Source organism: Entelurus aequoreus, linkage group LG10 (genome assembly GCF_033978785.1).
Source record: "Entelurus aequoreus isolate RoL-2023_Sb linkage group LG10, RoL_Eaeq_v1.1, whole genome shotgun sequence".
Taxonomy (NCBI): domain Eukaryota; kingdom Metazoa; phylum Chordata; class Actinopteri; order Syngnathiformes; family Syngnathidae; genus Entelurus; species Entelurus aequoreus.
Genome location: NC_084740.1, coordinates 69,635,892 through 69,663,756, shown reverse-complemented (window position 1 = coordinate 69,663,756; position 27,865 = coordinate 69,635,892). Strand labels below are relative to the sequence as shown.

The 27,865-nt window shown below is 32.8% G+C and overlaps 1 protein-coding gene and 1 long non-coding RNA gene across 3 annotated transcripts in view; one reads left to right on the top strand and one right to left on the bottom strand.

Annotated features, from left to right (window-relative positions):
* Positions 1–27,865, top strand: part of LOC133658974 (uncharacterized) — a 139,648-nt gene that overhangs the window by 6,091 nt on the left and 105,692 nt on the right. For both annotated transcript variants that reach the window (XR_009827578.1, XR_009827577.1), the window contains exon 2: positions 2,460–2,567. This is a non-coding gene — a long non-coding RNA (uncharacterized LOC133658974). The remainder of the gene's footprint in view (positions 1–2,459; positions 2,568–27,865) is intronic.
* hsd3b1 (hydroxy-delta-5-steroid dehydrogenase, 3 beta- and steroid delta-isomerase 1) lies at positions 5,920–26,811 on the bottom strand. Its single transcript, XM_062061535.1, has 3 exons — positions 26,572–26,811; positions 20,606–20,770; positions 5,920–14,033 (listed from the first exon to the last, which is right to left on the bottom strand). Exons 1-3 carry the CDS (start codon positions 26,720–26,722, stop codon positions 13,225–13,227), a joined length of 1,125 nt encoding a protein of 374 aa, XP_061917519.1. The 5' UTR covers positions 26,723–26,811; the 3' UTR covers positions 5,920–13,224.

Here is a 27,865-nt window from a genome sequence, read left to right as displayed (position 1 = left end):
ATATATATATATATATATATATATATATATATATATATATATATATATATATATATATATATATATATATATATATATATATATATAAAAGAAATACTTGAATATATATATATATATATATATATATATATATATATATATATATATATATATATATATATATATATATAAAATAAATACTTGAATTTCAGTGTTCATTTATTTACACATATACACACATAACACTCCTCTACTCATTGTTGTATTTGAAAGTGCAATGCTTTGCAGCCAGTAGCACAGCCTTTGAAGGAGCATAGGTATGGGCAGCATCTGTGAAATTTAATTTGCAGGAAAAGAGTGAGTATAGGGTTGAATTGTCCATCCTCGTTCTATTCTCTGTCACTATCTTTCTAACCATGCTCAACACCCTCTCTGATGACTTGCAAGCGTACTTCTTCTTACTCGTCGTCACCATGACTGTCTCTTCTTCGTTTCCTTCTTGTTTTGTGTGCAGTTGTGCACTCTCCAAAAGCTGTAGATGTTATAACGTGTCTTAGCCGGCACGCTGTTTATATGGAGAAAAAGCGGACATGACGAAAGGCTATCCTCACTCAGGTCCGCATGGACCTGGAGGGGGCGTGCATTGTTGTCCGGCTGGAAATCGGGAGAAATTTTCGGGAGAGGAACTGAAATTCGGGAGTCTCCTGGAAAATTCGGGAGGGTTGGCAAGTATGCTTAAAACACTCCACTGTAGGAGCAGTTGAAACATGGAGGGGCAGAGTGTTCCAGAGCTTAGAGCCGACCACAGAGAAGGCCCTGTCTCCCCTGGTTTTAAGTCTGGTCTTGGGCACCATGAGCTGGAGCTGGCTCTCGTACCTCAGAGCGTGCGCAGGATTGTAAATTTGGATGAGGTCCGAGATATACTGAGGTGCCAGTCCATGTAAAGCTTTAAAAGCCAACAGCGAGGTTTTAAAATCAATTCTAAAATGAACAGGGAGCCAGTGCAAAGTCTCAAGAATTGGGGTTATATGCTGGCGTTTCCTGGCCCCTGTTAAAAGTCGTGCTGCCGCGTTCGGGACTTACTGCAACCGGGAGAGAGCTTTTTGACTAATGCCAGCATTGCAGTAGTCCAGGCCACTTGAAATAAAAGCATGCACGACTTGTTCAAAAAGGTTAAAAGATAAAAACGGTTTTACTTTTGCTAAAAGACGAAGATGATAAAAACACGATTTTAAAAACGCCATTGACTTGTTTGTCAAGTTTAAAATCGCTGTCTATAGTGACGCCAAGGCTGCTAACTTTGGGACGCACATCATTTTGCAATGGTCCCGAGTCAGTGAGGGCCGGACCAAAAACTGAAATTTCCGTTTTTCCCTCATTCATTATTTAAAAATTCTAAAGATAAATAACATATTTAGATGTTATATATTGCATTTATTGTTTAAATTAGTGCTGTTTTAAAAAATCAGATTAATCGCATTTACATATTTGGATTAATCACGCGTTATTACTGGCTTTCATAATTAAAATTAACTTAGAAATGACCCCAATATTTGGACACAAATGCCGTTTTAATGTCAGAATGTCATACAGGAATGTTTTCTTCATGTTTTACTTCAATGTACATCAGTTATTTCCTCAAAATTCTGGGAGATTGTTTTGTAGTGCGCAGCTTTTCGAAGCTGGCTCTGACGCATGATACTGCATGATACTGATAAAGCATGTTCCCCGGGGTCACACACTTACGGGGGCCCGCTCCACTATTTGAGAAGGTCTGCTGTCCGGAGTTAAGGCAAAGGAGCATGTACAAGTAGTTAAGGGATTCATATGGTCCAAGTCCTGGGTGGATCTCGTGTGAAAGAAAGAGACAAGGGGGGTGAGGGGTTAATCATTTTGCAATGTAGTCGGCTGAAAACGATGGAAAGCGCTGCTCTACGTAGCAACTGTGGTCAAGGTTGGGATTGCCACAAAACACATTTTAGATATTCAACACTCCACTGCCATCGGTCGGCCTAAGTGGGTAGTGCAACCCCCCAATTTGTCACGTTTCATATGTCAGGTCCATGGGGCCATAGAATCTCTTTCCTACTGTACGTAAAATAGTTATTTGTGTGATGAATCCGCGTGTATTCAACATTAAGGCAATCATTTTTGTGATTGATCACATGAGTTAACTCATTCTTTTTGACAGCCCGTTACAATACATTCAATTAATACAACCGATTTAGCGTCGATACCAAAGGTGGTAACTGTGTCGGTGCAATTTTTACAAAAATGTATGTTTATGTAGTATTTTACATTGTGTTTGTTGATTATTATTTTTTTGCAGTAGTTACAATTCTAAGCTAATGTAAAGCGAAAATTGCAATATTTTGTAGATATTGTCAGATAATATATTCAGTCTGTGTGATTAGATGTGCGAGTGCCTGGATGTTTACATTGGTGGATGGACACAATAAGGCTGTTTTCCCTTCCTACAGCTGCACATGTGGTCTAGGTCTTTGCCTGGCAGCCATTCCATGACCTCATTGCTGATCAATGACTGTTTGTTCAAAGTATTGGACTCTGTTCTGGCTGCACGTCACTTTGTAAGTAGCTGTGTGTGTGTGTGTGTGTGTGTGTGTGTGTGTGTGTGTGTGTGTGTGTGTGTGTGTGTGTGTGTGTGTGTGTGTGTGTGTGTTGCCAAAAAGAACGCCTTGTTTGTTCTGATCGATCGACCGTGAACAGGGTTTTCCATTTTCCTCACTCTTTACGTAATCTACCCTTCCTTCTAAAAGGTGTCTTTTGATGCTGGCGGTGAATCAATCTGTTTCGGTTTTGATCCTCAAAAAAAGCCCTCTTGAAGCAGAAAGTCTGATCGGGGAAAAACGATCAAACGCTAATTGCTAATGCTAATGAGTAACGGGATAACAGTAATCTGTTTCCAGTGTTATTTTGGTAATCTCTTGTCTAACAACACATTACTTGGGATTTATGTTGTATTGCTTCTCTTCACTGCATCGGCCTGTCTTTTAGATAAGACACTTTTATAACCCCTGAGAAGCTGTGCTTGGTTTTCTTACACGCCCCCCCCAAAAAGTCGATTTTACATCTGAATCGCGAGTCTAATTCATCCTAATTTCTAAATTAGAAATGTTCAATAATGGATTTAAAATATATTTATATACTGCATATGTACAGTATGTGTGTATACTGTATATATGTATATAAGTGTATATATGTATATATATACTGTATATGTGTGTACAATTACCACTGCAACTGTATATAAATATATATATACATATATACTGTATGTATTTATATATGTAGGTATGTATATATGTATTTATATATGTGTATCTATGTATATGTATATATTTATACATGTATGTACATATATATATATATATATATATATATATATATATATATATATATATATATGTATATATATATATATATATGTATGTATGTATGTATGTATGTGTATATATATATATATATATACATATATATATACATATATATATATATATATATATATATATATATATATATATATATACATATATACTGTATTTATTTATATATGTAGATATGTATTTATATATGTGTATCTATGTATATGTATATATTTATACATGTATGTACATATATATATATATATATATATGTATGTATGTACAGGGTTTCCCACACATTCATTTATTTGTGGCGGCCCGCCACGAAAGAATTACGTCCGCCACAAATAAAAAAAAAATGTAAAAAATTAAAAAAATTTTTTTTTTTTTTTTTTTGGTCCTCTCCAGCTTCTCAGGCAAATCATATAGTTGATGTAGATGCCCATATCGGCTGTTCAGATTTACTTTACAAAACTGAAGAAGGGTGCAAAGTCTGCAGGCAGTAGGAAACACATGGTTAAGTGTAGGGAGTAAAACTGATGGCAGTCTAAAGTTCAAGATTTTTGGAGCTCTTTGTTCAGTGGATCAGATGTTTGATGAAGCTCTGTGTCTATCTACCACCACTACTCTTTTCTGTTTATTTGTTACTGACTGTGGCAGGACACCTCTGCCTCTGTTTCACTTTATGTTGCTGGTAAATAATATGGTTGTAGTAGTAGGCTAAAGTTAAATTATTTAGTATGCACTAATTAAAGGGGCAGAGCTTTGAGACATTTTAGCTTTTATATTTTATAAGATATATTTTTTGTAAGAACCACAATTAATAAATATATTTCAGTGAATAACTTATTGTTCAAATCTGTATATAAATATGTACATAAAGTGTTGTAATTATATTGTAAAATGGATGGATGGATGGATGGACGTTTAAAACAAAACTGTTATTATTAATTAGTAAGTATACATTTTTTGAGCCTTTTTAGAGAAAATCAAATCATTGTAGTAAATTATGCAAATTACTCGATGATGTCATGGTGACCACGCCCATCGCCACGCCCATAGCCACGCCCCCATCGCCACAGGTATCTTGGCAGTTTATGGGAAACACTGATGTATATATATATATATATATATATATATATATATATATATATATATATATATATATATATATATATATGTGTGTGTGTGTGTGTGTATATATATATATATATAAATGTATGTGTATATATATATATGTATATGTATGTATATATGTCTAGGGTGTACCCCGCCTTCCGCCTGAATGCAGCTGGGATAGGCTCCAGCACCCCCCGACTCCGAGAGGGTCAAGCGGTAAAAAAATACATGGAAGGATGGATTTATGTCAAATACAAAAAATATGTGTATATATACAGTAATATTAAAATATATGATGTAATATATATATAAAATATAAATATATATTAAAAAATATATATAATAATAATACAACAAAAAAAAAAAAAAATAAAACAAAAAAAATATATATATATATATATATATATATATATATATATATATATATGTATATATAATATTAAAATATATAATGTAATATAAAATATAAATATATTTAAAAAAAACAAATATAATAATAAATACAAGTTAAAAAAATAAAAAATAAAAAATAAAATAAATTTAAAAAAAAATATATATATATATATGCTATATATATAATGTAATATTATATATATATATATATATATATATATATATATATATATATATATATATATATATATATATATATATATATATATATATATATATATATATATATATATATATATATATTTTTTTTTTAATTTTTAATTTTTTTAATTTATTTTTTTCATAAGACTACATTTTTTTTGTGGATACGTTGTTAGGGCATCTCCATGGAACCAGGAGTGTTTCTAACCTGTAAACTGTTTCAAAAAAGTTTTGTTATGATTATTATACCAAATGATACATTGCAAGGTTTGAATCGAGAATTTTATCACAATCCAATCATCCCTCCAGGAATCAGAATCGGAACGAATCATGAGGTCCCGAAAGATTGTATTTGTCTTTCGGTCAATAATTACTTTCAAAATGGGTTTCTTTTGTGATTGATGCTGTGTTACTGCCTTTCCCAATGTCTAACCAAAACTAAAACACTCACCGTCTAAGAACATAAGACAAAAGCTGTTGTGATGCCGAAGATCACTAATTTATATTGTATTTGGATAAATGGATTCACTTCCAAATCGAGATTCTTATCCATCCTGATTGTAATTCTATTCATAACGTTCAAAATAAATTTCAAAAAAAGTTTTTTTAATTAGATTAAATTTTTTTGAAAATACATGTTTACGTCATCTCCATGCAATCAAAAGAGCGTTCATAACCTGTAACCTGTTTAAAAAAAGTTTCATTATAACTATTATATTAAGATAATACATTGCAAAAGTCGGTTTGAATCGAGAATCGTGTTGAACCGAAAATCACTTCTGAATCGAATCATTACCACAGAATTCGGAATCGGAATGAATCGTTAGTCGCCCAAAGATTCACACCCTTATTGTATTCGTATTTCAGTTAGAAATTATTTTCAAAATTGATTTATTTTGTGATTGATGCTGTATTACTGCCTTCCCCAACGTTTAAGCAAAACCAAAACATTCCTCTCATTCCCAAAGCAGACATAAGGGTCCGGAACTTTCTCTGTTCCTTTTTCTCGCTCTATTTTGTTCTTCCCTCCAAGCCGCGTAGACTTGCGTCTCCGTAAACGGCTATGATTTGAGTCCTCGAAATAAATAATCAAAAGACCTCTGCTTTCTCCGGACAATTCTTTATTGAATAGGAAACAAATTACAAAACACCAGCAAGGTTTAACGCTTTTGTGTAGAGTACGCAGAAAAAAAGGAAAGAGCCCGTAAAAACCTGAGAATGTAAGACTTTAGTACAACTGCACCCCTGGTGGCCATGAAGAAGCACTGCACGGTGTTTCCTTGTATTGTGCAGTGTTTCCCTTACCTTCATTCAACCTGGCACTATCGAACACATAATAATGGGACTGTTGGTGAATGTAGCTGGTCATTCTAGCTTTGTACAGTAGATGGCACCTTAACACACCTTGTACGTGCTTGATCTGCCAGAGAATAAGAAGACATAGCAAGAGGGATGCAGCTTTACATTCAGACTCCTACAGATTACAGCGATTTATTTGGGTCCTATTTGACACTTTTGGAGGCTAACATAAAAGCATGCATCGCTCTTCTCGATGTACTACTACTACTACTACTACTACAACTATAACTACAGCTACAACAACAACAACAACAAATGATTTTGACGGCCATGCCACAGACAGTTAACATCTAAATGTCTTCCAATAAGCACAATATTTCTTCTATTTTACAAAAGCCATTCACGCTACAATAGGCTATAGGCTAATAGGAGCTCGCAGCTACGCAACAGCTAAGCACACAATAGCGCACCAGCTAGACACGGGTAATAATCATTGAACAATAAAATGTGACATTAGGCAATATAAACAAGTATCAAACAATTACAGTTGCATGTTACTCGCACATACTAAAAGTCTCCAAGGCATATTCGAAAGTATCCAGTAACAAACGTGCCCGCATCATTCAACTTCATGAATTATCGTGCCCACTGGGCGTTGCAAACATCTAAATGTCTTCCAATAAGCACAATATTTCTTCTATTTTACTAAAGCCACTCACGCTACAATAGGCTATAGGCTACTAGGAGCTCGCAGCTACGCAACAGCTAAGCACACGATAGCGCACCAGCTAGACACGGGTAATACTCATTGAACAATAAAACGTGACATTAGTCAATATAAACAAGTATCAAACAAGTACAGTTGCATGTTACTTGCACATACTAAAAGTCTCCAAGGCATATTCGAAAGTATCCAGTAACAAACGTGTCCGCATCATTCAACTTCATGAATTATCGTGCCCACTGGGCGGTGCAAACATCTAAATGTCTTCCAATAAGCACAATATTTCTTCTATTTTACTAAAGCCACTCACGCTACAATAGGCTATAGGCTACTAGGAGCTCGCAGCTACGCAACAGCTAAGCACACGATAGCGCACCAGCTAGACACGGGTAATACTCATTGAACAATAAAACGTGACATTAGTCAATATAAACAAGTATCAAACAATTACAGTTGCATGTTACTTGCACATACTAAAAGTCTCCAAGGCATATTCGAAAGTATCGAGTAACAAACGTGTCTGCATCATTCAACTTCATGAATTATCGTGCCCACTGGGCGTTGCAAACATCTAAATGTCTTCCAATAAACACAATATTTCTTCTATTTTACTAAAGCCATTCACGCTACAATAGGCCATAGGCTACTAGGAGCTCGCAGCTACGCAACAGCTAAGCACACAATAGCGCACCAGCTAGACACGGGTAATACTCATTGAACAGTAAAACGTGACATTAGTCAATATAAACAAGTATCAAACAATTACAGTTGCATGTTACTTGCACATACTAAAAGTCTCCAAGGCATATTCGAAAGTATCGAGTAACAAACGTGTCCGCATCATTCAACTTCATGAATTATCGTGCCCACTGGGCGTTGCAAACATCTAAATGTCTTCCAATAAGCACAATATTTCTTCTATTTTACTAAAGCCATTCACGCTACAATAGGCCATAGGCTACTAGGAGCTCGCAGCTATGCAACAGCTAAGCACACAATAGCGCACCAGCTAGACACGGGTAATACTCATTGAACAATAAAACGTGACATTAGTCAATATAAACAAGTATCAAACAATTACAGTTTCATGTTACTTGCACATACTAAAAGTCTCCAAGGCATTATCGAAAGAAAAACAGGGTTTTCTTTGACAAAAAGGGCATAAAACATTGAAAAAATGTTTTAACTTTCAAGTTGATCTACATATTTACTGTGAGCATTGAAAAACTATTAATAATAACAAAAAAATACTTGTTTTTAACATTTTTATGAGTGGGACCCTTTTGGATCCCCAAGAATTATAGTGTGATTTTTTTAAAACTATCACTGCTCCAAAAATAATAAGGAATCAAAATCAATGTTATGATGAATTATTGACATATTTAGGGCTCCAATTAATTCACATCAAATATTCACTTTACATTTTCTGGGGCGAAGGGAATTTGGCATATTTTGTGTTTCTGCCATAAAAAAACAGGGGTTTCTTTGACAAAAAGGGCATAAAACATTGAAAAAATGTTTTAACTTTCAAGTTGATCTGCAGATTTACTGTGAGCGTTAAAAAAATATGAATAATAATTAAAAAAAATACTTGTTTTAACATTTTTATGAGTGGGACCCTTTTGGATCCCCAAGAATTATAGTGTGATTTTTTTTAAACTATCACTGCTCCAAAAATAATAATGAATCAAAATCAATGTTATGATGAATTATTGACCTATTTAGGGCTCCAATTACTTCACATCAAATATTCACTTTACATTTTTTGGGGGAGGACATTTTGCATATTTTGTGTTTCTGCCATTAAAAAAAACAGGGTTTTCTTGGACAAAAAGGGCATAAAACATTGAAAAAATGTTTTAACTTTCAAGTTGATCTACAGATATACTGTGAGCGTTGAAAAAATATGAATAATAAAAAAAAAAAACTTGTTTTTAACATTTTTATGAGTGGGACCCTTTTGGATCCCCAAGAATTATAGTGCGATTTTTTTTAAACTATTTCTGCTCCAAAAATAATAATGAATCAAAATCAATGTTATGATGAATTATTGACCTATTTAGGGCTCCAATTACTTCACATCAAATATTCACTTTACATTTTTTGGGGGAGGAAATTTTGCATATTTTGTGTTTCTGCCATAAAAAAAACAGGGTTTTCTTTGACAAAAAGGGCATAAAACATTGAAAAAATGTTTTAACTTTCAAGTTGATCTACAGATTTACTGTGAGCGTTGAAAAAATATGAATAATTAAAAAAAAATACTTGTTTTTAACATTTTTATGAGTGGGACCCTTTTGGATCCCCAAGAATTATAGTGCGATTTTTTTTAAACTATCTCTGCTCCAAAAATAATAATGAATCAAAATCAATGTTATGATGAATTATTGACCTATTTAGGGCTCCAATTACTTCACATCAAATATTCACTTTACATTTTTTGGGGGGAAGGAAATTTGGCATATTTTGTGTTTCTGCCATAAAAAAAACAGGGTTTTCTTTGACAAAAAGGGCATCAAACATTGAAAAAATGTTTTAACTTTCAAGTTGATCTGCAGATTTACTGTGAGCGTTGAAAAAAATATTAATAATAAAAAAAATACTTGTTTTTAACATTTTTATGAGTGGGACCCTTTTGGATCCCCAAGAATTTTTGTGTGATTTTTATTTATTTTTTAAACTGTCATTGCTCCAAAAAATAATAATTAATGCAGATCAATATATTATGAATTATTGATCTATTTAAGGCTCCAATTACTTCACATCAAATATTGACTTATACATTTTTGGGGGGAAAATTTTGCATATATTGTGTTTTTTCCATGAAAATCTGTGTTTTCTTTGCCAAAAAGTGCATAAATCTAAAAATAAAATGTTTTAACTTTGTATCGACAGATAGAACTGAAGTCGATTTACAGATTTACCGTAAGCGTTGAAATAATAATACAAAAAAAAAAAAAAGACTTGTTTTTAAAATGTTTGAGTGGGACCTTTTTGAATCCCCTATAGTTTTAGTGTGATTTTTTTTTAAATTGTCATTGCTCCAAAACTATAAATGAATCCAAATAAATGTTGTTATGAATTATTGACCTATTTAGGGCTCCAATTACTTCACATCAAATATTCACTTTACATTTTTAGGGGGGAAGGAAATTTGGCATATTTTGTGTTTCTGCCATAAAAAAAACAGGGTTTTCATTGACAAAAAGGGCATCAGACATTGAAAAAATGTTTTAACTTTCAAGTTGATCTGCAGATTTACTGTGAGCGCTGAAAAAAATATTAATAATTAAAAAAATACTTGTTTTTAACATTTTTATGAGTGGGACCCTTTTGGATCCCCAAGAATTATAGTGTGATTTTTTTAAAACTATCACTGCTCCAAAAATAATAAGGAATCAAAATCAATGTTATGATGAATTATTGACATATTTAGGGCTCCAATTAATTCACATCAAATATTCACTTTACATTTTCTGGGGCGAAGGGAATTTGGCATATTTTGTGTTTCTGCCATAAAAAAACAGGGGTTTCTTTGACAAAAAGGGCATAAAACATTGAAAAAATGTTTTAACTTTCAAGTTGATCTGCAGATTTACTGTGAGCGTTAAAAAAATATGAATAATAATTAAAAAAAATACTTGTTTTAACATTTTTATGAGTGGGACCCTTTTGGATCCCCAAGAATTATAGTGTGATTTTTTTTAAACTATCACTGCTCCAAAAATAATAATGAATCAAAATCAATGTTATGATGAATTATTGACCTATTTAGGGCTCCAATTACTTCACATCAAATATTCACTTTACATTTTTTGGGGGAGGACATTTTGCATATTTTGTGTTTCTGCCATTAAAAAAAACAGGGTTTTCTTGGACAAAAAGGGCATAAAACATTGAAAAAATGTTTTAACTTTCAAGTTGATCTACAGATATACTGTGAGCGTTGAAAAAATATGAATAATAAAAAAAAAAAACTTGTTTTTAACATTTTTATGAGTGGGACCCTTTTGGATCCCCAAGAATTATAGTGCGATTTTTTTTAAATTATTTCTGCTCCAAAAATAATAATGAATCAAAATCAATGTTATGATGAATTATTGACCTATTTAGGGCTCCAATTACTTCACATCAAATATTGACTTATACATTTTTTGGGGGAGGAAATTTTGCATATATTGTGTTTTTTCCATGAAAATCTGTGTTTTCTTTGCCAAAAAGTGCATAAATCTAAAAATAAAATGTTTTAACTTTGTATCGACAGATAGAACTGAAGTCGATTTACAGATTTACCGTAAGCGTTGAAATAATAATACAAAAAAAAAAAAAAGACTTGTTTTTAAAATGTTTGAGTGGGACCTTTTTGAATCCCCTATAGTTTTAGTGTGATTTTTTTTTAAATTGTCATTGCTCCAAAACTATAAATGAATCCAAATAAATGTTGTTATGAATTATTGACCTATTTAGGGCTCCAATTACTTCACATCAAATATTCACTTTACATTTTTAGGGGGGAAGGAAATTTGGCATATTTTGTGTTTCTGCCATAAAAAAAACAGGGTTTTCATTGACAAAAAGGGCATCAGACATTGAAAAAATGTTTTAACTTTCAAGTTGATCTGCAGATTTACTGTGAGCGCTGAAAAAAATATTAATAATTAAAAAAATACTTGTTTTTAACATTTTTATGAGTGGGACCCTTTTGGATCCCCAAGAATTTTTGTGTGATTTTTATTTATTTTTTAAACTGTCATTGCTCCAAAAAATAATAATTAATGCAGATCAATATTTTATGAATTATTGATCTATTTAAGGCTCCAATTACTTCACATCAAATATTGACTTATACATTTTTTTGGGGAAAATTTTGCATATATTGTGTTTTTTCCATGAAAAACTGTGTTTTCTTTGCCAAAAAGTGCATAAATCTAAAAATAAAATGTTTTAACTTTGTATCGACAGATAGAACTGAAGTTGATTTACAGATTTACCGTAAGCGTTGAAATAATAATACAAAAAAAAAAAAAGACTTGTTTTTAAAATGTTTGAGTGGGACCTTTTTGAATCCCCTATAGTTTTAGTGTGATTTTTTTTAAATTGTCATTGCTCCAAAACTATAAATGAATCCAAATAAATGTTGTTATGAATTATTGACCTATTTAGGGCTCCAATTACTTCACATCAAATATTCACTTTACATTTTTTGGGGGAGGAAATTTTGCATATTTTGTGTTTCTGCCATAAAAAAAACTGTTTTCTTTGACAAAAAGTGCATAAATCTAAAAATAAAATGTTTTAACTTTGTATCGACAGATAGAACTGAAGTTGATTACAGATTTACCGTAAGCGTTGAAATAATAATACAAAAAAAAAAAAAAGACTTGTTTTTAAAATGTTTGAGTGGGACCTTTTTGAATCCCCAATAGTTTGTGTGATTTTTTTTTTAAACTGTCATTGCTCCAAAACTATAAATTAATCCAAATCAATGTTGCTATGAATTATTGACCTATTTAAGGCTCCAATTACTTCACATCAAATATTCACTTAACATTTTTTTGAGGGAAATTATTGCATATTTTGTGTGTTTTCCATAAGTTTTCTTTGACAAAAAGGGCATAAAACATTAAAAAAATGTTTTAACTTTGTATCGGCGGATAGACCTGAAGTTGATCTACATATTTACTGTAAGTGTTGAATTATAATTTTAAAAAATACTTCTTTTCAACATTTTTACGAGTGGGACCCTTTTGGGTCCCGGGGGCCCTCACGGTAAAAACAAAATATGAAGAGATTTGATTGGTTTTGATAATAAAAATAATGAAAATGGCCACTGCATGCTTTCATATTCAGTGTACAGTAGGGAAGGGATTCATATTGCCCTATTTTTGGGTGGATGAGAGGAAAAGTGGGGGTTAATCATTTTGCAATGCAGTCTGCTGAAAATGATGGAAAATGCCACTCTGCATCGCAACTGTGCTAAAAGCTGTGCTCATTTTAAAATATTCAGCACTACTGCCATCTGGTGGCGAAAGTGTGTTTTTGTCACGTTTCATGTGTCAGGCAAATCCCCCTCCTATTTGAGTGGAAAAGTTTGGACCCCCCCCTGCTTTTCCGAATGGTCCGCATTCATTTCTTCCAGAGTTTTTCTCTTTCCTTGGGCAGCTGCTCGGCGAGCCACTGGATGGTGTTGATGCGCGCCTCCTGCCAGGTGTACCTGGGCGTGTAGCCCAGCTCTCTGCTGGCTCTCAGGTAGGAGAAGCTGAAGGGCGTGTTGAGCATGGTGAGCAGCTGGCGGTTTATGGGCGGCACCAGGCGGTAGAAGGGCCGCAGCAGCATGCACGCCACCTCCATGATGAAGCAGACCAGGTAGAAGAAGCGCAGCGGCACCATGAGGCGGTCCTGGATGCGGAAGCCCAGCGGCGCCATCAGGACGTGGTTGAAGTCCGAGTAGCTGACGTGCGGCGTGTCGTCGGACACGTAGTAGAACCGTCCCCCGACCTCGCTTCTCCGCCCCGGCTCTTTGAGGCTGCGGGCGGCTTGGAGGTGGGCGGCGGCCACGTTGCCGACGTAGACGGGGTTGACCTTGGCCTCGGGGAGCGAGGTCCTGTAGAGCACGTCCTTGTTCCTCAGACCGTCCACCATGTGGCCCAGCAGGAAGCGGCTGCCCTCGCCGTAGATGAACATGGGCCTCAGGGCGCAGGTGGCCAGCCGCCCCCCGTTGTGGAGCAGCTCGCCGTTGGCCTGCAGACTTATGTCCTCCCCCTCCTTTTTGGTCTTGCTGTAGGCGAACTTGAGGGAGCTTTTGTAGACCAGGTCCTCGTCGCCGTTGACAACAGGCTCGCCTTCGGGGTTGGGGCCCATCACCTCGATGGTGCTGGTGTAGATGAAGGACGCCACGCTCTCTTGAAGGCACGCCTCCAGAAGCAGTTGTGTTCCTGTAGGACAGAAGACGTCATGGTTTGGTGCCCTGGTTTCTTGGGGGGGTGCTAGACCCTGGCAACATTTGACAGCAGGGGTGTCCAAACTTTTTCCAAATGCATTCCATTTTGATATGTTACTTTTTGAAAACCAATACAATACTTTTATAGTTTTTAACCTTTAGGGCTCCCCTCAAGTTTGGTCCCGGGGGCCCAGAATGGTCTCAGGCATAATCATGTTAAAAATAAGTCACATAATATTATATATTTTATGTTATTATTCAACGTTAAATCTCTAGATCAACTTCAGGTCTATCTGTCGATATATAACGCAATGTTTTATTTGAAAAAAAACCCTGTTTTTTATGGCAAAAAAATAAAATATGCTCACACAAAAAAAGTTGAAAGTGTAATATTTGATGTGAATTATATGGAACCTTAAGTAGGTCAATAAATTATAATAATAATTTTTAATTCATCATAATTTTTTGAAGAATGACAGTTAAAAAAAAAAAATCCCACTAAGATTCTTGGGGATCCAAAAGGGCCCGACTCATAAAAGTGTTAAAAAATAGGTGTTTTTTTTATTTTTTACTTTCAACATTTAAGTCTTTAGATGGACTTCAGATCTCTCTCTTTTTATTATGTTTTCATGTGTATTTTTAATTTGTTTGTTTTATGCCCTTTTTGTAAAAAAATGTCAAAGTGTAATATATAATTTGAAATAATTGGAGCCTTAAATAAATCAATAATTCATAACATTGTTTTTTTGGGGGGGCGGGAAATATTCCCTATTTTGTGTTTCTGCCAATAAACAACATTGATTTTTATTTATTTTTTATTTTTTGAGTAATGAAAATTAAAACAATAAATCCCACTAAAATGATTGGGGATCCAAAAGGGTCCCACTCATAAAAGTGATAAAAATAAGAAGTGATACATTTTTTCTTCAACACATAAGTCTCTATTTTATTCTATTCTATACTACTCTAAACTATTAAATTTATTAAGATTTTTAATGGCAATATTTTCCCCAAAAAATATTTCAAAGTTTAATATTTGATGTGAAGTAATTGGAGCCTTAAATATGTCAATAATTCATAACAACATTGATTTTGATTTATTTTAAATTTTTTGAGTAATGAAAATTCAAAAAATAAATCCCACTACAAATCTTGGGGAACCAAAAGCGTCCCACTCATAAAAGACCCTGGCAACATTGGACAGCAGGGGTGTCCAAACTTTTTCCAAGCATGCGGGGACCATTTTGATATGTTACATTTTGAAAACCAATACAATACTTTTACAGTTTTTAACCTTTAGGGCTCCCCTCAAGTTTGGTCCCGGGGACCCAGAATGGTCTCAGGCATAATCATGTTAAAAATAAGTCACATAATATTATATATTTTATGTTATTATTCAACGTTAAATCTCTAGATCAACTTCAGGTCTATCTGTCGATATATAATGCAATGTTTTATTTGAAAAAAAACCCCTTTTTTTATGGCAAAAAAATAAAACATGCTCACACAAAAAAAGTTGAAAGTGTAATTTTTTATGTGAATTATATGGAGCCTTAAGTAGGTCAATAAATTATAATAATAATTTTTAATTCATCATTATTTTTTGAAAAATGACAGTAAAAAAAAAAAATCCCACTAAGATTCTTGGGGATCCAAAAGGGCCCGACTCATAAAAGTGTTAAAAAATAGGTATTTTTTCTTTTTTTTTTTACTTTCAACATTTAAGTCTTTAGATGGACTTCAGATCTCTCTCTTTTTATTATGTTCTCATGTGTATTTTTAATTTGTTTGTTTTATGCCCTTTTTGTAAAAAAAATTTCAAAGTGTAATATATAATGTGAAATAATTGGAGCCTTAAATAAATCCATAATTCATAACATTGATTTTGATTCATTATTATTTTTTGAGTAATGACAATTTAAAAACATCCCACTAAAATGATTGGGGATCCAAAAGGGTCCCACTCATAAAAGTGTTAAAATATTTTTTTTTTACTTTCAACACTTAAGTCTTTAGATCGACTTCAGATCTCTCTGTTGATTACACGTTTTTATTATTTTTCATGTGTTTTTTAAAATGTGTTTGTTTTATGTCCTTTTTGTCAAAGAAAATGTTGTTTTTTACAAAAAATGTGCAGTATTTTCCCCAAAAAAATATTTGAAAGTGTAATATTTGATGTGAAGTAATTGGAACTTTAAATAGGTTAATAATTCATAACAATATTGATTTTGATTCATTATTATTTTTTGAGGAATGACAGTTTTAAAAAATCCCACTAAGATTAATGGGGATCCAAAAGAGTCCCACTCATAAAAGTGTTAAAAATAGGTCGTTTTTTTTTGTTTACTTTCGACATTTAAGTCTTTAGATCAACTCCATATCTCTCTGTTGATTACAAGTTTTTATTATTCTTTTCATGTGTTTAAAAAAAAAAAAAGTATGCCCTTTTTGTCAATGAAAATATTGTTTTATACACAAAATATGTAATATTTTCCCCAAAAAATTTTGAAAAGTATAATAGTTGATGTGAATTATTTTGAGCCTTAAATAGGTCAATTGATTTATTTTTATTTTTTTGAGTAATGAAAATTAAAAAAATAAATCCCACTAAAATTCTTGGGGATCCAAAAGGGTCCCTCCCATTCATAAAAGTGATAAAAATAAGAAGTGATACATTTTTTTTTCAACGCATAAGTCTGTATTTTATTCTATTCTATACTACTCTAAACTATTACATTTATTAAGATTTTTAATGGCAAAAACACAAAATATGCAATATTTTCCCCAAAAAATATTTCAAAGTTTAATATTTGATGTGAAATAATTGGAGCCTTAAATATGTCAATACTTCATAACAACATTGTTTTTGATGCATTATTATATTTTGAGCAATGACAGTTTTAAAGTAAAAAATAGTCTGCACGGCACATTTTTGTTATCAGAGTCAACATTGCAACTTTTTATCGTCACATTTCACCTGTTTGCTCTTTTATTCCACTGGTACTGCTGCCACAGTTTAAAAACCCTTTAAGTCAGGGGTGCCTAACCCTTGAGGGCCACAGACTGACAAATCAAAGCATGTAGGGGCCATTTTCACCTTCAAAATAAGTAGAATAAATAGATTTTTTACAAAGAACTACAACCTGCAATTTCAATACATTTTTTATGTGAATGCTAAAGAGCTAAAGCCGAACTGAAATGCTAACAGTTAGCACACTGGTCAGATAGCGTCATGTAAGAAAAAAATTTAGCTAAAAAAGCTAGCATGGTAACAGCCCTATGCTAAAAATTGCATGCTTACAGTTAGCATTAGTAAAATACCGAACAATGACCCTGAGGTGTATACCTGTTAAATGAATTTAAAACGCTAGCATGCTAATGTTAGCAAAAATATGTTGCAATTTCGACTCTTACAACACAAAGCTTCTATGTACAGTTTATTTACTTTAAAACTGTCATTGCTCAAAAAATAATAATGTATCAAAATCAATGTTGTTATGAATTACTGACCTATTTAAAACTCCATCAACTTCACATCAAATATTCCACTTTGAAATGTTTTTGGGGGAAATTTATTTTTGCAATAAAAAAATATAGTTTTCTTCGACAAAAAGGGCAATAAAACCCAAATTAAAAAAATAAAAATAACTTTGTGTGGACATATCTAATGTTCATCTAGAGATTGAAGCATTAAAGGTAAAAAATAAAATAAAATAATAATAATCATAATGTTCAAATTTTTTTAAAACACTTTTATGAATGGGATTCTTTTAGATCACTAAGGAATTTTAGTGAGATTTATTTTTTTTTAAACTGTTTTTTCTCAAAAAATAATAACGAATCAAAATCAATGTTGTTTTGAATTATTGACATATTTAAGGATCCAATTATTTCATATCATATATTCCACTTTTAAATATTTTTGAGGGAAAATATTGCATAATTTGTAGTTTTGCCATAAAAAACAAAGTTTTCAATGACAAAAAGGGCACAAAAAAAACAACATACATTTTTTTTTTTTTTTAAATATAATCGGCAAATACAGCTCAAGATGATCAAGAGATTTAAGCGTTGAAAGTAAAAAAATTAAAAATATATTTTGGATTTTATTTTTGGGTCCTTGGGAATTTTAGTGGGATTTTTTTTTAACTGTCATTGCTCAAAAAATAATAATGAATTAAAATCTATGTTGTTTGGAATTATTGACCTATTTAAGGCTCCAATTATTTCACATCAAATATTCCACTTTTAAATATTTTTGAGGGAAAATATTGCATATTTTGTAGTTTTGCCATAAAAAAATAAGTTTTCAATGACAAAAAGGGCACAAAACAAACAACATAAAAATATATATTTGTTTAAATATAATCGGCAAATACAGCTCAAGATGATCTAAAGATTTAAGCGTTGAAAGTAAACAAATTAAAAATATATTTTGGATTTTATTTTTGGGTCCTTGGGAATTTTAGTGGGATTTTTTTTTTAACTGTCATTGCTCAAAAAATAATAATTAATTAACATCTATGTTGTTAGGAATTATTGACCTATTTAAGGCTCCAATTATTTCACATGAAATATTCCACTTTTAAATATTTTTGAGGGAAAATATTGCATATTTTGTAGTTTTGCCATAAAAAGCTAAGTTTTCAATAACAAAAAGGGCACAAAACAAACAACATAAAAACAATTAAAAAATATATATAATCGGCAAATACAGCTCAAGATGATCTAGAGATTTAAGCGTCGAAAGTAAACAAATTAAAAATATATTTTGGATTTTATTTTTGGGTCCTTTGGAATTTTAGTGGGATTTTTTTTTTAACTGTCATCGCTCAAAAAATAATAATGAATTAAAATCTAGGTTGTTAGGAATTATTGACCTATTTAAGGCTCCAATTATTTCACATCAAATATTCCACTTTTAAATATTTTTGAGGGAAAATATTGCATATTTTGTAGTTTTGCCATAAAAAGCTAAGTTTTCAATAACAAAAAGGGCACAAAACAAACATAAAAACAATTTAAAAAATATATATAATCGGCAAATACAGCTCAAGATGATCTAGAGATTTAAGCGTTGAAAGTAAACAAATTAAAAATATATTTTGGATTTTATTTTTGGGTCCTTTGGAATTTTAGTGGGATTTTTTTTTTAACTGTCATTGCTCAAAAAATAATAATTAATTAAAATCTATGTTGTTAGGAATTATTGACCTATTTAAGGCTCCAATTATTTCACATCAAATATTCCACTTTTAAATATTTTTGAGGGAAAATATTGCATATTTTGTAGTTTTGCCATAAAAAGCTAAGTTTTCAATAACAAAAAGGGCACAAAACAAACATAAAAACAATTTAAAAAAAAAATATAATCGGCAAATACAGCTCAAGATGATCTAGAGATTTAAGCGTTGAAAGTAAACAAATTAAAAATATATTTTGGATTTAATTTTTGGGTCCTTTGGAATTTTAGTGGGATTTTTTTTTTAACTGTCATTGCTCAAAAAATAATAATGAATTAAAATCTATGTTGTTAGGAATTATTGACCTATTTAAGGCTCCAATTATTTCACATCAAATATTCCACTTTTAAATATTTTTGAGGGAAAATATTGCATATTTTGTAGTTTTGCCATAAAAAGCTAAGTTTTCAATAACAAAAAGGGCACAAAACAAACAACATAAAAATATATATTTTTTAAAATATAATCGGCAAATACAGCTCAAGATGATCAAGAGATTTAAGCGTTGAAAGTAAATAAATTACAAATATATTTTGGATTTTATTTTTGGGTCCTTGGGAATTTTAGTGGGATTTTTTTTTTAACTGTCATTGCTCAAAAAATAATAATGAATTAAAATCTTTGTTAGGAATTATTGACCTATTTAAGGCTCCAATTATTTCACATCAAATATTCCACTTTTAAATATTTTTGAGGGAAAATATTGCATATTTTGTAGTTTTGCCACAAAACAAACAACATAAAAATTTTAATTTTTTTAAAAATATAATCGGCAAATATAGCTCAAGATGATCTAAAAAGTTAAGCGCTGAAAGTAAAAAAATTAAAAATATATTTTGGATTTTATTTTTGGGTCCTTAGGAATTTTAGTGGGATTTTTTTTTAACTGTCATTGCTCCAAAAATTTAAATTAATTCAAATCTATGTTGTTAGGAATTTTTGACCTATTTAAGGCTCCAATTACGTTGCATCAAATACACATATTTTGGGGGGAAACTATTTTTGCCATAAAAAACAGGGTTTTCTTTAACAAAAAGGTCATACAACATAAACAAATATTAAAACTTTATATCAACAGATAGATCTAAAGTTGATCGAGACATTTAAATAATATATGACTCCGTTTAAAAAATTTTTATGACTGAGACCCTTTTGGGTCCCCGGGACCAAACTTGAGGTGATCCCTAAAAGTTGAAAAAAAAAAGTATATATTTTGTTTTACTATTTGAAAAGAAAAATATCAAAATGACCACCGCATGCTTTGAGCTGTGCCCTTAGAGCGCGACGACTGACGAACGTCAACATTCCGTGTCAGCGTGTCCACCTTTGACGTTGACGCTGTAGATCTCGTCGGGGTGCACCGCGTTGATCACGTCGATAATGGCGGCGATGTGGAAGACCAGCGACGCCCCCCGACAGGCTCTCCTCAGGAAGTCGGCATCCCGGATGTCGCCCTCGAACACGCTGAGCTTGGTGTCGCCTCTGCAGTCTGGAAGGCAGCACAGCACGTCCATGTCATTAGAAGACACACAGGTTCCTTTTAAAAAACAATCTTCACCTCCATGGCGGCAAATACGGTCCTGACAAGTAACGTTATCACTGGAGGACGACAAGGCGAGGAATAGCTAAACATGCTGCACTGCACACCGTAGGAGGATACAAAATGCACAGCTAACTGCTAAGCTAGAGCTCTTGAATGTACACAAAGGTGGGCGTATCGATACAAATATCAACAGTAATGATACCAATTATAGTATGTAGAGATGGATACCCTTTACATTTGAACCGATCTGGCGCTGATCTTGACTCTGATGACACAAAGCTGCCATGCAGACATGTTTATACTTCCTTCCTGTCATTGCTCACAAGAAAAACATATTGAGAATTGTGGAAAACAATGCGTATTTTGTGTTTTTGCTATTGAAAAACTAACTTTTACATGACAAAAAGGCCATAAAACAAAAAAAACAAAATTTAAAACAATTATAAAAACTTATAATCGACGGATGGATCTGAAGTTGATCTGGAGTTTTAAGTGTTGAAAGTTAAAAAAAAAAATGTATGACTTAGTTTAAACACTTTTATGAGTGGGACCCGTTTGGATCCCTGAGAATTTTAGAGGTTTTTTTTAAAAACTGTCTTTGCTCAAAAAATAATAATGAATTAAAATCAATGTCATGAATTATTGACCTATTTGAAGCTCCAATTACTTCACATCGAATATTCCACTTTGATATATTTTTTTGGGGGGAAATATGGCATATTTTGTGTGTTTGCCATATTAAAAGAAAAATGTTCTTTGGCAAAAAAACAAACGAAGAACAAAAGAAAATTAAAAAAATCCTTATAATCAACTTATTGCAGGGAAACTTGCCAAGGGACATGTAACCAAATATTAACGTTGCTGTATGTATACTTTTGACCCAGCAGATTTGCTCACATTTTCAGTAGACCCATAATAAATTCATAAAAGAACCAAACTTCATGAATGTTTTTTGTGACCAACAAGTATGTGCTCCAATCACTCTATCACAACAAAATAAGAGTTGTAGAAATGATTGGAAACTCAAGACAGCCATGACATTATGTTCTTTATAAGTGTATGTAAACTTTTGACCACGACTGTATACACATGTATTTATTTATATATATATATATATAAAATAATGAATGACTTATTTTTAGCATTCTTTTGAGTGGGACCCTTTTGGATCCCTGACGATTTTAATGGGAATTGGATTTTAAACTGTCTTTGCTCAAAAAAAAAAAATTGTTCACCAATTTAAGGCTCCAATTACTTCACATAAAATATTACAATTTGAAAAAATGTCGGGAAATTATTGCATATTTTGTGTTTTTGCCATAATAAAACTAAGTTTTCCATGAATAAAAAGGGCATAAAACCAACAAAAAACACGAAAAATAATAACAACTTTAAAACATCAGATAGATCTGAAGTTGATATAGAAAGTTAAGCGTTGAAAGTAAAAAACATTTAAAAAAAATGAAATATAAGACTTATTTTGAACACTTTTATGAGTGGGGCCCTTAAAATTTAATTTTTTTAATTTTTAAATTTTGATTGTTTTTACTCAAAAACATAATAATGATTTAAAATCAATGTTGTTATGAATGATAGACCTATTTAAGGCTCAAATTACTTCACATCAAATATTACACTTTGAAATGTTGAAAAAAATAATAAAAAAATATTAATAAGACTTGATGTAGATCACGGGTGTCCAAAACATTTTCCTCTGAGGGCTGCACACTGAAAAATTTAAGAATGCAGCGGCCATTGTGATATTTTTATTTTTTTAAACCAATACAATATATACTGTATATATATTTATTTAACCTTTAGGACTCCACTCACATTTGGTCCCGGGGACCCGGAAGGGTCTCAGTCATAAAAATGTAAAAAAGAAGTTATATATCATTTTTTTGTCAACTCTTAAATGTTTAGATCAACTTCAGATCTATCTGTTGATAAAAATATATTTTTTAAAATATTTTATGCAATTCTTTCCTGTTTTTTTTTATGGCAAAAACACAAAATGTGCAGTCTTAAATAGGTCAATAATTCATAACAACAATGATTTTGATTTATTTATTTATTTTTTTAGCAATGACAGTTTAAAACAATCCCACTATAATTCTCAGGGATCCAAAAGGGTCCCACTCATGAAAGTGTTAAAAATAAGTCATACTTTATGTTTACTTTCATCGCTTGAATTTCTAGATCAACTTCGGATCCATCCATCAATAATACGTTTTTTTTATTTGTTTTTTTGTATTTTGTTATGCCCTTTTTGTCATAGAAAACCTTGTTTTTTTATAGGAAACACACAAAATATGCAATATTTCCCCCCCAAAAATACACTTTGAAATATTTTTATGTAAAGTAATAGGAGCCTTAAATGTTTAAATAATTCATAACAACATTGATTTTGATTCATTATTATTTTTAAGCAATGACGGTTGAAAAAAAACTGTCTGCATGTCAGCTTTGTGTTATTAGAGTTAACGTTGCAACGTTTTCTCCTTACATTTCACCTGTTTGCTTTTTTATTCCACTTTTTTTTGTAATAATGTTCTTGGAATGTGTGGCGGGCCCGTTAAAAAATGACCTGCGGGCTAGAAATAGCCCCTTGGCCAGACTTTGGACACCCTGATCTAAAGAATCAACCCAGCAGGCACAAGACATTGAAAAAATGTTGAGAACTTGTTGAATTAGGTCTTGACGTTGAGCAACTCAAAAATAACGTTGAAACAACATGCTTTTTGACAACGTTTAATCAATGTTGGGTTCTGACGTTGATTTGACCATTGAAATTTGTTCATTTCCCAACCAATATTCTACAACACAAATACAACGTTGAAACAACATGCTTTTTGACGACAATTATTCAATGTTGGGTCCTGACGTTGATTTGACCATTGAAAGTTGGTCATTTCCCAACCAATATTCTACACAGGGCCGGCCCGTGGCATAGGCCGTATAGGCAAATGCTAAGGGCGCCGTCCATCAGGGGGCGCCACGCCGGTGCCACAAATGTTGGAGAAAAAAAATAAAAATAAATAAAAGTTGGTACTATTATTTCTAAATACAAAAAATAATCCCACGTTATTTAAAATGCAAAGTAAAGCCTATTTAATAGAAATATTATTTGTTACAACATTACGGTGCGCCCCCTCCCTTCCCGTATCATGACTCTTTTTGGACTCACCACGTCAAAAAATCAACACAAGATGTCAAAACGGCCAAAACTGTCAGGTACCCAGGGAAGAAAAAAGAGAAAAGAAGAGGAGAAACGAGAAAAAGACAGAGGTAGCAGGTAGGTAACGTTAGCCTACATTAAATTATTTGTCTGTTACAGAATGTGATAGTAACCTGGCTTTTTAGCATTAAGCTAATGCTACATGATTCGGCAATTGCTAATCAATAAATAGCTAGTTCTGTTTTAACGTCGGGTTAATATTGTGGAGGGTGCTAAATTGTTATGGAAAATAATAATGTAACGTTAGGTAATTACAGTACTCCCACCTTACATTCCTCAGGGACATTTGTATTAGATCTTTTAAGCAGGTGTTTTTTGTTGACATTGTTATTGCCTTCTGGTTAGCTAATGTTTGCCCTGCAGGTAATAGTCACTTTTCCACCCCTTTATATATTAGGTATAGTTGTAAGCCTAGTTGTTAAAGTGCACATCATTAATGTTAATTAAGCAATATCACATGAGAGGGAATGCTGTTTTTTAATTTGAGCACTGCTGTGATTCGGTTAAAGATAATCATAACATAACATTCTCATATGATATGTTAATTTGCTTTCTTTAAGTAAAAAAAAAGGTCAAAGACAAAGCTGTTCGGTTTCTTGTGAGTATATACACTTCACTGCCGATAAAATCTTGCCTAGGGCGCCAAATTGGTTAGGGCCAGGCCTGATTCTACAACACAAATACAACGTTGGAACAACATGCTTTTTGACAACGTTTAATCAATGTTTGTGACGTTGATTTGACCATTGGAATTTAGTCATTTCCCCAACCAATATTCTACAACACAAATACAATGTTAAAACAACACTCTTTTTGACAACGTTTATTCAATGTCAGCCTGTGACGTTGATTTGACCATTGAAATGTGGTCATTTCCCAACCAATATTCTACAACACAAATATAACGTTGGAACAACCTGCTTTTTTACAACATTTAATCAATGTTGGGTTCTGACGTTGATTTGACCATTGAAATTTGGCCATTTCATAACCGATATTCTACAGCACAAATACAACGTTGAATCAACATGCTTTTTGACGAGGTTTAATCAATGTTGGGTTCTGACGTTGATTTGACCATTGAATTTTGGTCATACCATACCGTACCATACCAAGTTTATTTATAAAGCCCTTTAAAAACAACCACAGTTGAAGAACAAAGGGCTGTACACCACACCAAATAGAGGCAAAGGACAGACTAAAAAATTATTAAAACAGAAGTAAAATACACATTGAAAAAGCAAATACAGATTACCCTAAGAACAATTTGTTAGATAAAAAGCAGTTAAAAAGTTAAAAACAGTTAAAACAGTTATAAAAGTTAAAAACAGTTTAAAGTCTCATGCTGGGTTAAAAGCCAGTGAATAAAAATGGGTTTTAAGAAGGGTCTTAAAAATAGCCAAAGAAGGGGTCTGTCTCATGTGGAGAGGGAGATCGTTCCAGAGTTTGGGACCCGCAACAGTCATTTCCCAACCAATATTCTACAGCACAAATACAACGTTGGAACCACATGCTTTTTCACAACGTTTAATCAACGTTGGGTTCTGACGTAGATTTGAACGTTGAATTTTGGTCATTTCCCAACCGATATTCTACAGCACAAATACAACGTTGGAACAACATGCTTTTTCACAACGTTTAATCAACGTTGGGTTCTGACGTAGATTTGAACGTTGAATTTTGGTCATTTCCCAACCGATATTCTACAGCACAAATACAACGTTGGAACAACATGCTTTTTCACAACGTTTAATCAACGTTGGGTTCTGACGTAGATTTGAACGTTGAATTTTGGTCATTTCCCAACCGATATTCTACAGCACAAATACAACGTCGGAACAACATGCTTTTTGACAACGTTTAATCAATGTTGGGTTCTGACGTTGATTTGACCATTGAAATTTGGTAATTTCCCCGACCAATATTCTACAACACAAATACAACGTTAAAAACAACACTCTTTCAATGTCAGCTTGTGACGTTGATTTGACCATTGAAATGTGGTCATTTCCCAACCAATATTCTACAACATAAATACAACGTTAAAAACAACACTCTTTTTGACGACGTTTATGCAATGTCAGCTTGTGACGTTGATTTGACCATTGAAATGTGGTCATTTCCCAACCAGTATTCTACAGCACAAATACAACATTGAAACAACATGCTTTTTGACAACGTTCATTCAATGTTAGGTTCTGACGTTGATTTGAAATTGAAATTTGGTCATTTCCCGACCAACAACGTGGATACAACATTAGACATCAACGTTGTCTCAATGAACAAATAAAACTGTTTTTCAACGTTTTTTCAAAATCAGTTTTGAAGGACTTGTACGTATAATCAACGTTGTATCAATGTCTTTTGCCTGCTGGAAGGCGTTGCCGCCCGAAAAAAATGCCCATCCCTAATTAGCATAACGTAGGATGGTGTCTGCGATATTAAAGTGATTTCAAGTGTAATTTGGAACAAGAATGAGTTCAAAGAAGAATCGGTCTTGTCCATTTACCGTCCAGACTTTGCAGCAGTTGAGTTTGGACCTTCATGTCCAGCAGTCGGATCTCGGCCACCTTTTCCTGGTCCAAGATGGTCCTGATCAGCCTCTCTCCCAGGAAGCCACACGCTCCCGTCACCACGCACACTTCACCCCCCAGAGACATGGCTCGCGCGCGAAGCAAAAACAAGGTCGGGACAAAACAGTCGGACGTGGGAGCCGCAAACGGGTTCCGGGACTCTTTATAAGCCAGGACTGTGGCGAGCGGGACCTTCGCCAAGTGGGACGGGCTGTGACGCAGGCAGCAGGAAACAGGGACTCTCCCAACGAGAGGAGGAATGTGGACCCGTCTTGTTGTTGATGCCCCTTCTACGGGTCATGTGACCACATAGATGCTTGGCCACAAAAAGAAGACCTTTCACTTTCAGCTACTTCTTCAAAAGAGCATGTGACCACTCGCCGTGTAACCTCCATGTTGAAATGAAACAACTTCCGATGAGGGTGTGCCGCCTTTCTCTAACACTCTAAGACTCGGAAAACAAAACATTTGCGCTAGAGGCCCTCGTCAACCATTTTGTCTCCCCCCCCAGGGGCCACATTTTGAATGATTACGTCTGTTGCGATCAGCGACGTTATCGATATTTCAGTATCTATACCGCCCATTCCATGTCTTCATTCTCTAATATAGATTGTTAAATCTACATTTTTGATACTTTCGTTTGAGGGTGTCTAAGTTTTTCCCACCAAGTCCAAGTATACAAGGGCCATATTAATATTTCTTATTTAAAACAATACTAATAACATATGTTATATCCGCTTTGTCTTATAGGTGACTAAGTACATTATTATTAATTATTAGTTAGAACATTTCAGATTTTACTCATTATATACCTATTTTTTTGCTCTTTTTTCTGACATTTTTACTGTTGTATTGTGATTTAAGAATAGAATAAAAATAATAACAATATTATTGTGGAACTGCATAACCTAGTGGGCCTGTATGAAATAATATTGTTCAGTTTCATATTAAACAGTTTTTATTATGGTTCTTGTATGTTTGTAAATTAATCAATAAGTTAGTTTAATTTATTTTTTAATAACTAACTTACTAAGATTTCTTTATATTTCAAGTATATTTTATATTTTTAATTTTTAGAGCTTCTATTGTTTTTCTAATTAATTCATAAGTTAGTATTATGTTCCCTTACTAAACTTTGTTCATATTTTAGGTATATTTTATTTTATTTTGAGAGCTTCTCATATTTTTTTAATTAAGTAACTAAACTTTCTTTATATTTTAGGTTTATTT